Below are 15,638 nucleotides of genomic sequence, written 5' to 3' on the forward strand. Positions count from 1 at the left end.
TGAAGTTGTTATTTCCTGGAGGGAATATTTATTTTCCGACATGGATGCTGTCTTACTGACAGATTACTCCCTTGAGGGAATATTCATTTTCTGAAGAAGATACTGTCTTTTTGAGGGATGGGTCTAGTGTTTATTTTTTGAACTGCTTTTTTGTTTTTGGCTATATATTTATAGTATGTTCAGTAAATATTATGTATTGGATATACTCATATGGCTGTTGATTTATTAATGGGGACTCAGCTAACATTTAGTCCTCATGCACACAGCTGCTGTTTTTGGATTTTGATGCTTTTTCTGCAGCTAGTAAACCCCCAGCATGTTATCCTATGTGTCCATACACACATAGACTGTAATCAACGTTTTTTGGCTGGGATGTTTTTTTGCTGGAAAAAAACCCAGGACTAGTGGGTTTCTAGAGGAGTTTGTTAGCTATAAAAATGCGCTAACACTAAAAAATGCGGCAAAACGAGGTAAAACACTGCAAACCAGTATTTTTGGACTTTTCTAGACCAAAAAAAAAGGAGACATAGTGTTCCATCATTGGTGTCGGTGGGAGGAATAGTGTTCTACCATTTATATCAGTGCTCTGTTATTATTATTATTGGAATTATGCCCCGCCTGTGGTCAGTAGGAGGAGAAATAGTGTCCCATCATTGGTGTCAGTGGGAGAAATAGTGTTTTACCATTTATATCAGTGCTCTATTATTATTATTAGAATTATGCCCTGCCTTTGGTCAGTAGGAGAAGAAATAGTGTCCCTTCATTGGTGTCGGTGGGAGGAATAGTGTTTTACCATTTATATCAGTGCTCTATTATTATTATCATTAGAATTATGCCCCGCCTTTGGTCAGTAGGAGAAGAAATAGTGTCCCTTCATTGGTGTTGGTGGGAGGAATAGTGTTCTACCATTTATATCAGTGTTATGCCCTATTATTATTGTTAGAATTATGCCCCTCCTGTGGACAGTAGGAGGAGAAATAGTCTCCCATCATTGGTGTCAGTGGGAGGAATAGTGTTCCACCAGTTATATGAGTGTTATGCCCCATTATTATTATTAGAATTATGAAGTAGGAGGAATAGTACCCATCGTTGGTGTCATTTGGAAGAATTATGACCCACTGTTGGTATCAGTGGAAGGGATGGTGCCTCATTGTTGGTTTCAGTAGGAGGAACAGTGCACCATCATTGGTGTCAGTAAAATGAATAATGCCTATTATTAGTGTCAGTGGGTGGAATTATCTCCTATGTTGGGGTCAGTGGCAGGAATGGAGCCTCATCATTGGTGTCATTGTGAGGAATAGTGCCTCATATCAGTGAGAGGATTAGTGCCCCAAGGGCTAGATAAAGATCCAGCACCATAGCAACATTGCTATATACAGCAATTGTCTGTGACATACTAAATGCATGTGTACTTGTCCCCCCAACGTTAGTGGATGTAAGACACAGGGACCCTTGGTAAATCTAAGAATTGATCATTTAAAAAGAATTTGGGCACAACAAAAAAAGATTGATATGGTCAAATAGTTTTTTTTTCCTACCAAACCCTATGATTCCTTTGTATTGAAATCCCCATTTATTGACTAAGGCTAGGGTCATTATCCAACCACTGTTGAACTTGACAATTGCATTTCAAAACCACTCACACCACTTTCCAGTTTTAGGGGAGTCACTGGTGTCATCTTTTTTATAGTCTTAAACTCTGACCTTGTACTTGTGCCTTGCTCCCTTCATCTGTAGCTAGCAAAGTTGTGCCAACTTGCTCAACAACTGTGATTCAATATGCACCCAACTGTGCCTGTCCTTCGCAAGATCTGCTTGGCAAGCTGTTGGCTAAATGCCAGGGCCATGCATTGGCAACATCAGCCCTTTCTCTGGGCCTTTGTCATAGTGTTATGATTTAGGCCCAGGGATGGGACTTAAACACATCCGTCTTGAATAGGAATGGATTCTTTTATGACTTGATGGATCACAAATAAAGGCTATGTAAATTTATTTAGACTTGCACCAGTGCCGAAATTCTACTTTCTCTCTGATATTGGGCAGTATGTACAGCGTGGGCCCAGGTACAGGCAAATTAAACCTTATCCTTTAAAACAATGGATGGGGGTTGTAGCACCGCATTCTCTTTCTTAATTTGGACTTTGTGTGAACTGCCTTAAAAGTGTTGCTCTAGATGTATACTGTAAAATATATATTTTTTGATATATGCTACCTTGCATCTATGAAGATAAAAGATTATCTAGAAAGCTAGAATACTTATTTCTGATGCTGTCCCCCTAGGGCTTATTGCTTTGAGGTCCTGTGCCACTCATCGTCCTGGTTGAATGATGCCCAACTTCATTCTACCCACCATCTGTGTGTCCAGGCTGTCATGGACACACCCCTTGGGGGAAGTCATCATATGCTTTGGTCTTACAGTACTCCTGGGCTGAGAAGTGCCAACACCACACTGCGTAGAGGAAGGATAGTACACTGCCGCTGCGGAGTCTCCAGACCTGCCTGAAGTCCGCAGGAAAAAAAATTGTGTACGGGTTTTGTTTAAGAAAAAAAAAATCCAAGAGGGGCTTCAGGGAGGGTAGGAAGTAAGAAAATTGGAAAAAAATGATCATGTATGTTTGTATATCTAATGCTTGGATCATTATCTTTCTTAGGAGACTAGCTAAATCAACTCTACTCCTTATCCCATTGTTTGGAATTCATTATGTTGTCTTCGCTTTGTTTCCTGAACATATTGGAGTTTGGGCCAGGTTGTACTTTGAACTTGTCCTGGGATCCAATCAGGTAATTTACTGAATTATATATTGTTCACTAATAGACATCAAATGATCACTGGAATTACACCTATATTAATTGTGTTTTATTATGAATGATAAGTTGATAGATACCTATACAGATGTGTCTATATACATACTGTATAAAAGAATGTGTCCAATAAAATTAATATATATAGGCCTTTGTGAAAACCCTTCACAGTTTTCAACTCACAAATATTTAGTGCACCCACAATATAGGGCCAGAAAATTTGCATACTATTCATACCCCAAAAACAGCTACACCTGACTTGATAATTTTTTCACTACCCCAACTGTACTTGCCAACTCCAGAAATGCGGCCATACAGCAATGCCAATGTTCTGACCACAAAATTGTCTCATTCTGAACCTAAAGCTTGGGACTGGCCGTGACTCCTTTTAGAGACTTGATGACTCCTATATATCGCATCCTGTACACACGCACATGCTAACCAATGTTTTAGAGAAGTGGTTTCCAAACTGCAGCTTTTTGCTAGCCTTTATCTGGCCCTTGGAGCACTATTCCTCCCACTGACACCCACATTGAGATGTAACTTCTCCCACTAACTCCAATAATGGGGCAATATTCCACCCACTGACACCTACAATGGGGCCCTATTCATCTCACTGATACCAATGATGAGGCATTATTCCTCCCATTGATAACAATGTTGGTGCACTGTTCATCCCATTGATACCACTGATAAGGGCACTGTTCTTCCTCCTACTGGCCGTAGGTGCTATGTAATTTTTTTATGCCAACTGGCCACTAAACCTGAGACATTGCTTACTCCCACTGATAGCTGAACATTTTCCACCCCTACTGGCCACAATCTGGCCCTTCTGAAGTCTGAGGGACAGCAAACTGGCCCTTTGTTTAGGAAGTTTGGAGACCTCTAGAGGAATGTTTCCTTCACAACGATAAAGCTGAAATCTCAATCACTAATCTTTAGAGAGATCATAAAAGTACCATGCAAGGCCACATAATTCATTACAGCATTACTATGCACAAGGAATCATACACTGAATATTCAATCTAATGGTAAAATTAGATTTGTTCTCTACATTTAATTCCTAAGTTCTTCCTCAATGAAACCTGCAACAAAACAATATTGAAAGCTAGATTCTTACTTAATTTAAACTCAACAATCACTATATTCGCAGCAAGGTCAAACCACACTATCTATATAAATTACAAGCCTTGAATGGCAATATATCCCCCCTCCCAAAGCCAATGTAGAGATATTTAAAAACCTTTGTCAAACTTCCTCTTTCTCTATCCATAGATGACCCACCAGAAAGCACAAACATGGTTAGACAATCCCATTTTCAACCCTAACCCCTCAACAGATTGAAACCTGGCCTTCCACTCAAACCCAATATGGACAACCTTCTGCCAAACCTTAAGGTCCCCCTCAAATGCAGAGAACATGCAACTGAAGATCATTCCATATCTTTTTTGATTAAATAAGATAGAGTAGATACAATCCTAAGTATGGAATGTGTATTCCATCCTCTCCACAATTCCTAATCTCATTTCCAAGGGTAACAGGAACCTTTGTTAACAATAAGACAGCAGCTATAATGATGTTACAACTACACCCAGACACATCATCTATATGAATACCCCGATACGGACATTTATTATAGGTCATCTTTACTGTTTGATGATAAAACCTTTCATTGACACATAAGTATAATCCAGGTACAGGTAGAGGTCAGGATTGGCAGCAGGCTAGAAAGTAATCCAGGAACTGACAAAGTTTACGGCAGGCTAACTAGGGTCATAATCAAGTTTCAGAGTGGTAAGTATGGAGTCAGTGTAGGTTGAACTATTACAAGCCCAGAGCCAGCTAGCTTGTGATGCTGAAATAAGGTGCCCTAAATGCCACAGCCTATGGGGCACCAGAGGCATAACTGCTTGAGTCGATGCACCTGACGAAGATCTGTAGGAGACAGCAGCTGAGGGAGCAGTTCCAGTTAAATGAGCTATGGTCCATTTTTACAGCAGAGGCTAGAAAATTAAAACATTAGCTAGCAGATTAACTCGTTACCCACTTATTTGGTTCTATATAGATAGCTGAAAATAGGCCAGCAGTGCTAACCAGGGATATTTTATTGGAGGTGACACATCAGACCATGTACAGTACCTGCGTCTTTAAGCTCAGTCTGCTTTTGCCTCCTTTATTTCTTAGTTTAAAAAGCTTTTTTTTATTCCTTGGAGGTATTGGAACGTTTGACTATGACATTTTTGGCATCCTAATATGGAGGGAAAAAAAAAATCTGTTGCATTCTCCTTAAATTTTTTTTTTCTTTTCCACCAGGGATTCATTGTGGCTTTGCTGTATTGCTTTCTTAATGGAGATGTGAGTAATTATTGTCATCATCATTTATCATTATCATTGCTTTCTGCAGCCTTTCTCAACCAGGCTGCCCAGGCACCCTGGGGTGCTTTGAGGTTTCATCAGGAGTGCCTTGGCAAAATGTCTAAAAATTACCCAAAACTTGTATACAAGCCAGTGAGTGGAACAAGCCTGCTTTTTAGTTACACAAAGCCACAGGTTTTCATTGTGCACCATTACAACCTTCTAGCCGCCAGCGTCCAGTGACAACCTATGATGCCATCAGTTGATAAGGAGGATGTCAGTTGCCACACAACATCCTAGTTTGACCCTCCCCTGCCCCTCTCCATCAGTGCTGGGGTCACATTAGCTCAGTGATGGATAAAAACGGAGAGAGAAGAGAAACCCTGGAATACTGGTCAGTACCAGGGTGGAAAAGTGTATTTGCTTTGGAAGAATAACTGACCTCTAACTTTGGGTGTCCTACATATGTGGATGTTGCTGTGTTATATAAAACTATTAGAATAGTTTTTCACATTTTAGAATGAGGTGCCCTTTTAAAATTATGGACAGTCTAGAGGCACCTCATTTTAGAATAGAGTGCCTCAAGACTGTCCATAATTTTAAAGCGTGCCTTGGGACTGTCCATAATTTTAAAGGGTGCCTCGGGACTGTCAATAATTTTAAAGGGTGCCTCGGGACTGTCCATAATTTTAAAGGGTGCCTTGACTGAAAAAAGGTTGAGAAACACTGGCTTACTGTATATTATCAGCTATGCTACTCCCAAGACTTTGTCATCCTCTCTTCTTCTCTCGGATTAGCTGATCACGGTCACAATGGCCACATGATCTGGAGCTGGTCCTGCCAAATCTCAATCATTAGCACTGACCAGAAGCTGTCTTTGACACCTTGGTTTCTATGCTAGGAGCACACAGTTAGCATGCTTATGGCATGGAAAGTTCTCCCATACATGGACATTAAAGACCACCCTCTTTGCCACCACACATATGCATTATGTAAGCATCAAGAGGTTAAAAATGCCAATACTATGTACAACCATCATGATCTATTTATTCTTTTTATCATTTCAGGTTCAAGCTGAGATCCAACGGCACTGGGGCAAGTGGCAAAGTTCACTGGAAAGCAATGTGTTCAACCTGGTGACTCAGGACTTTACAGCATGAACTATCACATACTAACTGATCATGGAGATGGGTATGGATATGAGGACAATTCAGATTGAACATGCCCCTGGCTATGGGGGCATAAAAGGAGAGATGCATTTTGTGGAAAGCAATGGTATTGAAGGCTTCTGAGAGTTCCTGTACCTAAAGACTGCATTATGGCCACAAAACCAGGAGCTGGATACAACAGTCATGGGATTGCGTCGCTGTGCGCTTGTGTGAATGTGCCAGGTGACGTACCAGTAAGTCACCCAGCCTGGCTGTGCTGCCCATTTGCAGTAAATGTACTATGGGCAGGTGGCAAGTAGTCAAAGTGGTTGTAAACCTCAGACATGAAAAGTGAACAAAGCACATCCCACTATAGTGTGTACTAGTCTAAATTCAAAGCACAGCCTCTGGTTCCTCTCTGATCTCTCCTCTCTCTGCTATCTGCATGACTCTCTGCTAATAGATTAGACCAGGGGTCTCCAAACTATGGAGAAACTGCAAGTCCCATGAGGCCTTGCAAGACTCTGACATCCACAGGCAAGACTCCCAGAGGCAGAGGCATGATGGGACTTGTAGTACTTCAGGAGCTGGAGGGCCACAGTTTGGAGACCCCTGGGTTAGACCAACACCTCAGTCTCTCAAGAAACACCCCCCTGGCCTCCAGCATGCAGCAGATGACTCATACCATCAGTACTATGTTTCTCTGAGCCTGTGAAAAGGGGGAGGGGTGTCACTTATATCCATTCAGTTATCAGATTTCACATAGCTGTATGCTCTAGCTCTGCAGTGTGTGTGTGATGTCATATCCCCACCCCCTGTTTCCTGCTGTTGAGAAAAATCTTTTCATCTGTGTGTTTTAGAAAGCTGTAGGGAAGGAAGGGCAACAGATAAACAAGTACAGCTTATGTAGGATTTGTTTAATCTCTGTATCATCTGAGGCCAGTCACTTTACTGGGTATATGTACAAGTGTATAAGTGTTTACAACTAGTTTAAGTATGCTCCTCAGTGTCATCGAGTGGCCATAATGTGGTATTTTCCACATTTGAATTACAGAGGATATAACCTATGAACATTCCATGTTGCCCCATTTGCACAGAACAAATTTGCATGTAGTTTCTATGGGTGAACAGCAACCTATTTTATGGGGTTGCCAGTTAGGGAGTTTGCCTATTGACTCTCCCAAGCAAAAAAAGTACACATTTGTAGGGGGGAGTTAAAGTGTTACTAAACCCAGGACCCTGCATTCACTATATCTGGTCCCCCCACAGTACGCAAAACATGGAAATGCAGTTATTTTAGTAAATATAAACAGCTAAATACCTTTTCTCATCAGCAGTATATAGAAGTCTTGTGACTTTTATCAGTGTCCAGAGGGGAATAAAAACTCCTCTTGTAGGAGGAGTTTTCATTCTCCTCTGACCATCCTATGAGGCTGCATAACCCCTGACCCTCATTCTGGACAGAACTGATTGGCCCTGTGCTGATCACATGCACCCTCCCAAAAAGAAAAAAAGACTCCCCATATGGAAAAAAAATTTATTTGAAATATATTTTAAAAATATTCTTCCCAAATATATTGCCATATATTTGAAATTCTACAATTTTGCCCATATTCAATATATTTCAATATATATATATATATTGCATATTGAAATGCGTTTTTATTACAAAATATATGCAAAATATTTTTAAAAATACATTTCAAATATACTGTATGTCTTTAAAAATAAAGTATATATATATATATATATATTGAAATATATTGACTGGCCAAAATTGTAGAATTGTAAATATATGGCAATATATTTGGGAAGAATATTTTTTAAATATATTTCAAATATATTTTTCTTCCATGTGGGAATGCAGGGAGCATTCTAATAGAAGGAGATATCAGGGCAAAAAAGGGAAGAGCTCATCAGTGTGTTGCTTCCACTTTCTGCAGGAGACATGTAAATGAAAGTGAAACTGCACTGCAGCACAGAAAGAACTACAGTATATACAGAATACAGTATATTTGAATGTATTTTTAAAAATATATTTCATATACTTTGTAATAAAAACGCATTTCAGTGTACAGTATATATATATTGAAATATATTGAATACGGCCAAAATTGTAGTATTTCAAATATATGTCAATACATTTGGGAAGAATATTTTTCAAATATATTTCAAATATATTTTTCCTCCATGTGGGTCTCTAGCAATGCAAACCAAACAGAGCATGTGCAGACTTGCCACTGCTGCTCTGCACTATGACAGATGGATTGGGGACAGTAAAAGAAGGGGAGGATCAGAGAAGACAGGATCAAACAGCCTTTTTACAAAATGCGGAGGATTAACCCTTTAGGTTCCACAGTGAGTATAGCAAGCATGCTTTATGGCATATACAGACCAGGGGAGGACTGACCATCTGGAAACTCGGGCACTGCCCGAGGGCCCGGGGTCAGTAGGGGCCCCCATGAGATGCCCCTGGTACCTTTTTCATAGGCTTTTTTGAGTTTGGGTAATGACACAGGGGCCCCATGATCCCCTATTGCCCGGGGGCCCCATGAGTTGTCAACCCGCCCCTGATACAGACTCATTTTACTGTTGTGGGTTTAATAACACTTTAAGGCAATAATAAATAAATAAACCACTTTAAATATTTGTATTTTTTTTGTTTTTTAAAGACAAAGTAATGTATAAACCTATATAAATTGGATCTGCGAGGGCATGTTTGACTCACAATTTGTGTGGATGGTGGCAAGCTGCCGGCTTGTAACGTCCAATAATCACACTCTTTGTGTGGACTCTCTCTCTATAATATAGAATGAATTAGCAGGACCATTAGCAGGACACTAAGTCACCGGTTACACCGCAATCATGTGATTTGTGTGCGATTTCAAAGCGATTTCAGGTGCGATTTCTGAAAACTTTATTACAACTTGTGAAGATTTTTAATGATTTCTTGCTATTTGCAGGGCGATTTCCGTTATATTCTATGTATGTGAAATTGCAATAAACTGCAGAAAAAGTAACGCAAGAACTACTTTAAAAATCACGCTGCAACAAATCGCGCATGTTAAGACACTGACATTCACATTCATTAGATGCGATTTCAGTTGTGATTTCAATTCGCAATCACTCCTAAAATCGCACTGGTATGACTGGGCACTTAAGGGGAGCTTAAGCAAGCTGCTAGCTCTGGGGGCACCCAACAGGAGAGAGAAGCCAGGAGTGCCAACAGGGGGATCCAGGCTGCTATGTGCAAAACCACTACACAGAGCAGGTAAGTATAGACGTGTATTTATTTATTTATTTTTTAATTATACCTTTAAAACCACTTTAATTTTCAACGAAAAATACTGCATTGGGCCACCAGATGGTGCTAAGTATCACAGGAAATTCCTAAGGTACTTATCACCATCTAGTGGACAAATGGGGTATTTTCCATTCCATTTTCCATTCTAAATCAATAACATTTGACCAGCATAGGAAATAGCTTGATAACATTTGTTTTTTTTTGCACAAAGAACAAAAGTACACACAACATACACAGGTCGAATTGGTATTAAAGTCTTAAAGTGCCAAAATCTTTTTTTGTCAATATCTTTGTTATCATAATATTAGGGCTGAACCAGGGGAACCTCCATAAGAAATGTTACAGCTACGGTCCTCCCCTCCATATAACTATGAAATGGGTATCTTAAAGGTTCTCTTTGATGAACCTCAGCAGAAAGTTTGTAAATGTATATTATTATACAATAAAATAAAGTTACAATGCAGAATTTTTATTGTACTCCAAAAAAAAGATAATAAACAAATTACGATTAATGCGAATTACGTGGGGGGCCCCACTGTTATCTGAAACGTTTTGAATGTGACAAGAATATAGTATTATCAGTGAAAAAAAATGGCAGGGCTACCTAACATCATCTCTGTGTTCCTTAATGAACTACAAGACAAAAATGTTATAGGTAATTAAGAAATTCTGTTTTTACCTTTATTTGTCTCCCACTTGGGCACGGGTGTCAAACTGGCAGCCCTCCAGCTGTTGCCAAACTACAAGTCCCATTGCAAGGCTGACAGTTACAAGCAGGGGCGGACTGACAACTCATGAGGCCCCCGGGCAATAGGGGATCATGGGGCCCCTGTGTCCTTGCCCAAACTGATAAAAGCCTATGAAAAATGTACCGGGGGCATCTCATGGGACCCCCTACTGACCCCGGGCCCTCAGGCAGTGCCCGAGTTTCCAAATGGTCAGTCCCTGGTTACAAGCATGATTCCCAAAGGCAGAGGCATGATGGGATTTGAGGTTTCGCAACAGCTGGAGGGCCACCAGTTTGACACCCCTTCTCTGGGGAGAGTTCCCTTAATTTTCTGTCCTGTTGATGTAACAAGAAGTGAGTAGAAATCTCCTCAAAGTGACAGGGAATCCCATCTTACACAGTTGCCACTGGAACAGGTGTCAGCCACGGCACCTCCTGCCTGGAGTTTGCATGTTCTCCATGTGCCTGCGTGGGTTTCCTCTGGGTACTCCGGTTTTCTCCCACCCTCCAAAGACATGCTGGTAGGTTAATTGGATCCTGTCTAAATTGTCCCTAGTATGTGTATGTATGAATGTGAGTTAGGGACCTTAGATTGTACACCCCTTGAGGGTTAGGGACTGATGTGAATGTACAATATATATGTAAAGCACTGCATAAATTGACGGCGCTATATAAGTACCTGAAATTAATAAATATGTATTACCCCACTTATTTGCTCTGGTGACAACTCTAAAATGTTGGATTTCTTCTCACTTTCTGTCTTGGCAACAATGGTCACACGGAAAAACAGTAGAAGAAAGAAGAGTGTGGTGCTGGATCTCCTAAAGTAGTAAATGTTCCAGTCAGGTCACAAGGAGGGGTGGCCAAAGGTTGGTCCTTTGCTCAACTAGAGATCTGGTATGCAAGGAGAAAAGTGTCAGAACCTATGCTTCAGGGTTTTATTCAGCTTTTATAAAACTCTAATATGGGACTTTTCGTGACATGGGAGTCTGAAGAAAATGGAACCTTGACTTTATATGTTCAGCTTTTTGTGGTTTTCTTCTTGCACACTGATCAATCCTACTGTCCTACTGTTCCCAGTCCAGTACTATATTTTTGAATGTGGACTGAGCATCCCAAGTTGTGCCATTGCTCAGTACTGGAGCCACGGCCATTACTAATGTAGGCCTTACATTAGAATTTCATGTGGACGCTCAAAGTATAAAAAGCATTCGATGGTGCCTTCATTGGTTTGACTAATGTTGAACAACTTTTCATTCAAGTACCAGGCCAATGTCTTGATTTTGATAGAATGAACTTTGTACTTCCAGATTAACTTTGACAAGTACATACATGTAAGACTATTTGTTGTTTTTCTTCGCCAAGAGTGAATTCAACTATTAGATAGGCCCTACATTAGAATTTAATTTGGATGCTCAAAGTATAAAAAGCATTCGATGGTGCCTTCATTGATTTGACTAATGTTGAACAACTTTTCATTCAAGTACCAGACCAATGTCTTGAATTTCGTAGAACAAACTTTCTACTTATAGATTAACTTTGACAAGTACATGCATGTAAGACTAGTTGTTGTTTTTCTTGGCCAAGAGTGAATTAAACTATTAGATATTTGTTCATTCCCAGTAGATTCGACAAATTTTTCCATTCTTCTCCTTCAATGTTTTTTGCTCGCTATGGTCCTTCAGGATGGAGAGTGGGGGAAGGCTCCAGTAAATATTTCACATTTACCAGCCTTTTCCTTTTCTGAATGAATACAATGAGTGATCGGTACCGATTGCTCACTGTGTTCATTCATAAGTAAGCATTGTAAACTGTGTTTATTTGGGAGGGCCCTTTCAGGTTGGCTGTATGGGGCCCCGTTGTTTCTAACAGCAGCCCTGGTCTCAAACATTACAGACCAAAATGTGGAGTTGTCTCTCAAATCATGATACATTCAGATGTATTGATATACTACCTGGCATGTTATATAGCTACAACAAGGGTATAAGCAAGAATAGTGGGGTGTGATGGGTAGTGAGAGGGTTTATGTGATTGGTGTATGCAGAGTATAGTAGGGTGCAGGGGCGGACTGACCATTTGGAAACTCGGGCACTGCCCGAGGGCCTGGGGTCAGTAGGGGGCCCCATGAGATGCCCCTGGTACCTTTTTCATTGGCTTTTTTGAGTTTGGGCAAGGGCACAGGGGCCCCATGATCCCCTGTTGCCTGGGGGTCCCATGAGTTGTCAGTCCGCCCCTGGCTACAACCACACATATCATTCGACAATACAGTGTAGGCCTGCTGATGTCATAAAGAATAATGCTTTTAGGGCTCATTCACATGTGTTCAGGGGCTGACCATTTGGAAACTCGGGCACTGCCCGAGGGCCTGGGGTCAGTAGGGGGCCCCATGAGATGCCCCTGGTACCTTTTTCATAGGCTTTTTTGAGTTTGGGCAAGAACACAGGGGCCCCATGATCCCCTATTGCCCGGGGGCCCCATAAGTTGTCAGTCCGCCCCTGGTAGGGTGGGATCTATGAGATATGCTGGCAGGATATGTTGAGGTGTGATGAGTGTACAGAGACTGCCCCATATACACTGATTCCCCATCAAACACAGACTAGACCTAGACGCACGCACACGGCACTTCTAAATTTCGGCTGATAGAAACACCAACAAGACAGAGTATGACAGTGATCATCGTACATTTCCAGCCTCATCTCTGTGTTTACTTTCTCCGAATTCCTCACCTCACCTTCTGACCTCCCACCACTCCAGCAACTGCAGGACTGTACTCCTTCTTCTCCTCGGCCGCAGCCTCTACACTGGGAAGGCTCACCGCATTGACACACTAAGCCCAACATGTCTCCATCCTCACCTCACCTGACGACTTCCCATTGCTCCAGCAGCCGCGCCATGTCCTCAGGACTGTACCCTGGATGTCCTTCTTCCTCCTTCTCCTCGGCGGCGGCCGGTACACTGGGAAGGCTCACCGCACTGACACACTAGGCCCAACATGTCTCCATCTTCACGTGTGTCTCTTCTTCCCTTCTTTGCCCTCCATATACTGGCAATGTTCCCCCCCCGGCGAGAGAGAAGACACTCACCTTCACAGCTCTGGACATCCCCAGGAACAAGTCATGCTCTGCATGCACCATCAAGCAGCCCCTCTCAGATCCCACCTGGTCCTCATGCTGCGTGTGTCCCTTCTTCCATCCCTTCCTTTGGGGGGGTGGCTCTGCTCTCCCTGAAAGATGCCACTGCCCCCCTGAAAAATTATTTTTTTGCTATACAAATGAAAAAGACCAAAACTTTTGAAAAAAAAGTGTTTTTCTTATAAAATTTTGCAAATAAATAATCTTTCTTCATAAATCTTGGCCAAAATTTATTCAGTTATCTTTTTAAAAAAATAACCCAAATTAGTTTATAACCAAAAATTATAATTTTTCAAAATTTTTTTAAATTTTTATTTTATTTTTTTTATATTGCTTACTACTATTCATGTGATCACTGATTGGCCAATCAGTGATCACATGATTGGGACCTCACACAGAGGACCCGTACAGCGATCAGACACAACGGGCACCGAATTGCAGTGCTGCGCACTCCCAGGGAGCGCGCACAGCTTGAAAATTAGGGTGCTGTTTATGAACGGCAACCTGCTCCTGCACTGCTCCGTTTTATGTACATAGGACGGATGGGAAGTGGCTAATGTCTTCCAAGAATTTTCTTCCATGTTGAATCCCTTTGACGGGGAAACCCAAAACGCATGGGTTTCAGTAACATTTTGACTGCTGAAACCAGATTGAAAAGTAGATGTGTTTATTATACAAGCATGACCTATATGCAGGGAGAGCAGAAAAATACATAGTGTTGGATTCAAGTGCCATGGAAATCTAATACAATTTTTATGTCCTCAGATGGGTGGGAACCTAGCTATCTGACTGCTTTGAAGTTTCATTCTGGTCTCTGGTGGAGTTTATTGAAATGTAAACGGACATTCACACCAGCATATCACTTCCAATGGTTCCCTTAGATAGCAATCTTCCCAGCTGGAGGTGTAAATAGCATTCTAACACACGAAATTCAGCTGTTACACAATTAGACTTCTAATAACAAAACATACATTCAATATATCCTCTTAATCAAAACTAAATGTTTGATATGTAAAATGGCTGTTCCATTTTCCCTCACACCTTCCACTTAACCAGCTGCCGACCGCAGATAGCTGAATGACGGCTTCACTGCGGCTGGCCAGTTCTGAGTGGACGTCATATGACGTCCTCCCAGAACGCGCTCTCCTGCGCGCCCCAGGGGGCGCGCACCAGGAGATCTCCGTGATCGCTGTGTCCTACGGACACAGCTGATCATGTGATGTGGTAAAAGGCCAATCACAGCGGCCTTTTACCACCTGATCAGCGGTGTCCAATGACACGCTGATCAGAAGGAAATGCAAGTGCCGATTCTCGGCTGCACTGTTGTGGTGGTTTATGTAAGGATATATATTATTTATAAAGGGCGTGTCCCTTTCCCTTAGATGAAATATTACAGTGCCTCCAGCCGTTAAAATACGGCAAATATTTAGTAAACCAATAATTTGGACACTTTGATAATTTGATCACCACTTGTTATTATACCTTGAATTCTTTTAGCCAATATGATTTCGTACCATACATACAAAATTTGCCTTATAATAGATAAATATAAAAATTTATTTATGTACAAAAATTATATATACATTAACACAAAACGCAAAAGACTGGTGATAAATGAATATTGGTACACACAATCAAAGATATAACCTACCAATGTAAGACACACTAATCAAGTTTCTAACTAATTACATCAATTACAATTTTTTAATGATATGATTATTTATTAAATTTATTAATAATTAATAATTTCGAATATCTCAAAGGTTATATTCTCGCACGCCGTGGCCATAGGATTGCAAGAAGTAAGCCCTTGATATGTGATACTCTGGTTATTAATATTCAATAAATTATGAAATATGGAAAAATTTATAATATGGCAATAAACAATTTTTAACAGTAACACAGTATCTTTCTACATATATCTATCTACCCAATATTGTTATGATACACTGAGGTAATTTTATGATTCCACACAACAGAGAAAATAATTAATACAAAATCAAATAAACATCTCACCACACCCGGACGTCAGACTAGGCAACTCTCCCGTGGATTTAGCTGGCAGTGGAACGCCTTTAGACTGATATATAGGCAAGTGATAGATTCAATAGGGGAGAATGTAGGAAGTTATAAGTTTAGAGGTTTAAAGTTTTAGGAAGTTTGAAAAGATG

General features: G+C 40.8%; 1 protein-coding gene across 1 annotated transcript in view; it reads left to right on the plus strand.

The window, feature by feature from the left end:
• LOC149464490 (vasoactive intestinal polypeptide receptor-like) overlaps window positions 1-11,043 on the plus strand; it is a 99,177-nt gene extending 88,134 nt beyond the window's left edge. The window contains exons 11-13 of the mRNA XM_089674462.1: window positions 2,652-2,781; window positions 5,116-5,157; window positions 6,225-11,043. Of these exons, the coding sequence (XP_089530588.1) occupies window positions 2,652-2,781; window positions 5,116-5,157; window positions 6,225-6,317 (265 nt within the window). The 3' untranslated portion in view covers window positions 6,318-11,043. The remainder of the gene's footprint in view (window positions 1-2,651; window positions 2,782-5,115; window positions 5,158-6,224) is intronic.
• The last annotated feature ends 4,595 nt before the right edge of the window (window positions 11,044-15,638 follow it).

This window comes from Staurois parvus, unplaced genomic scaffold (genome assembly GCF_062004578.1).
Source record: "Staurois parvus isolate SC_StPar_1 unplaced genomic scaffold, SC_StPar_1.0 ptg000151l, whole genome shotgun sequence".
Classification (NCBI taxonomy): Eukaryota; Metazoa; Chordata; class Amphibia; order Anura; family Ranidae; genus Staurois; species Staurois parvus.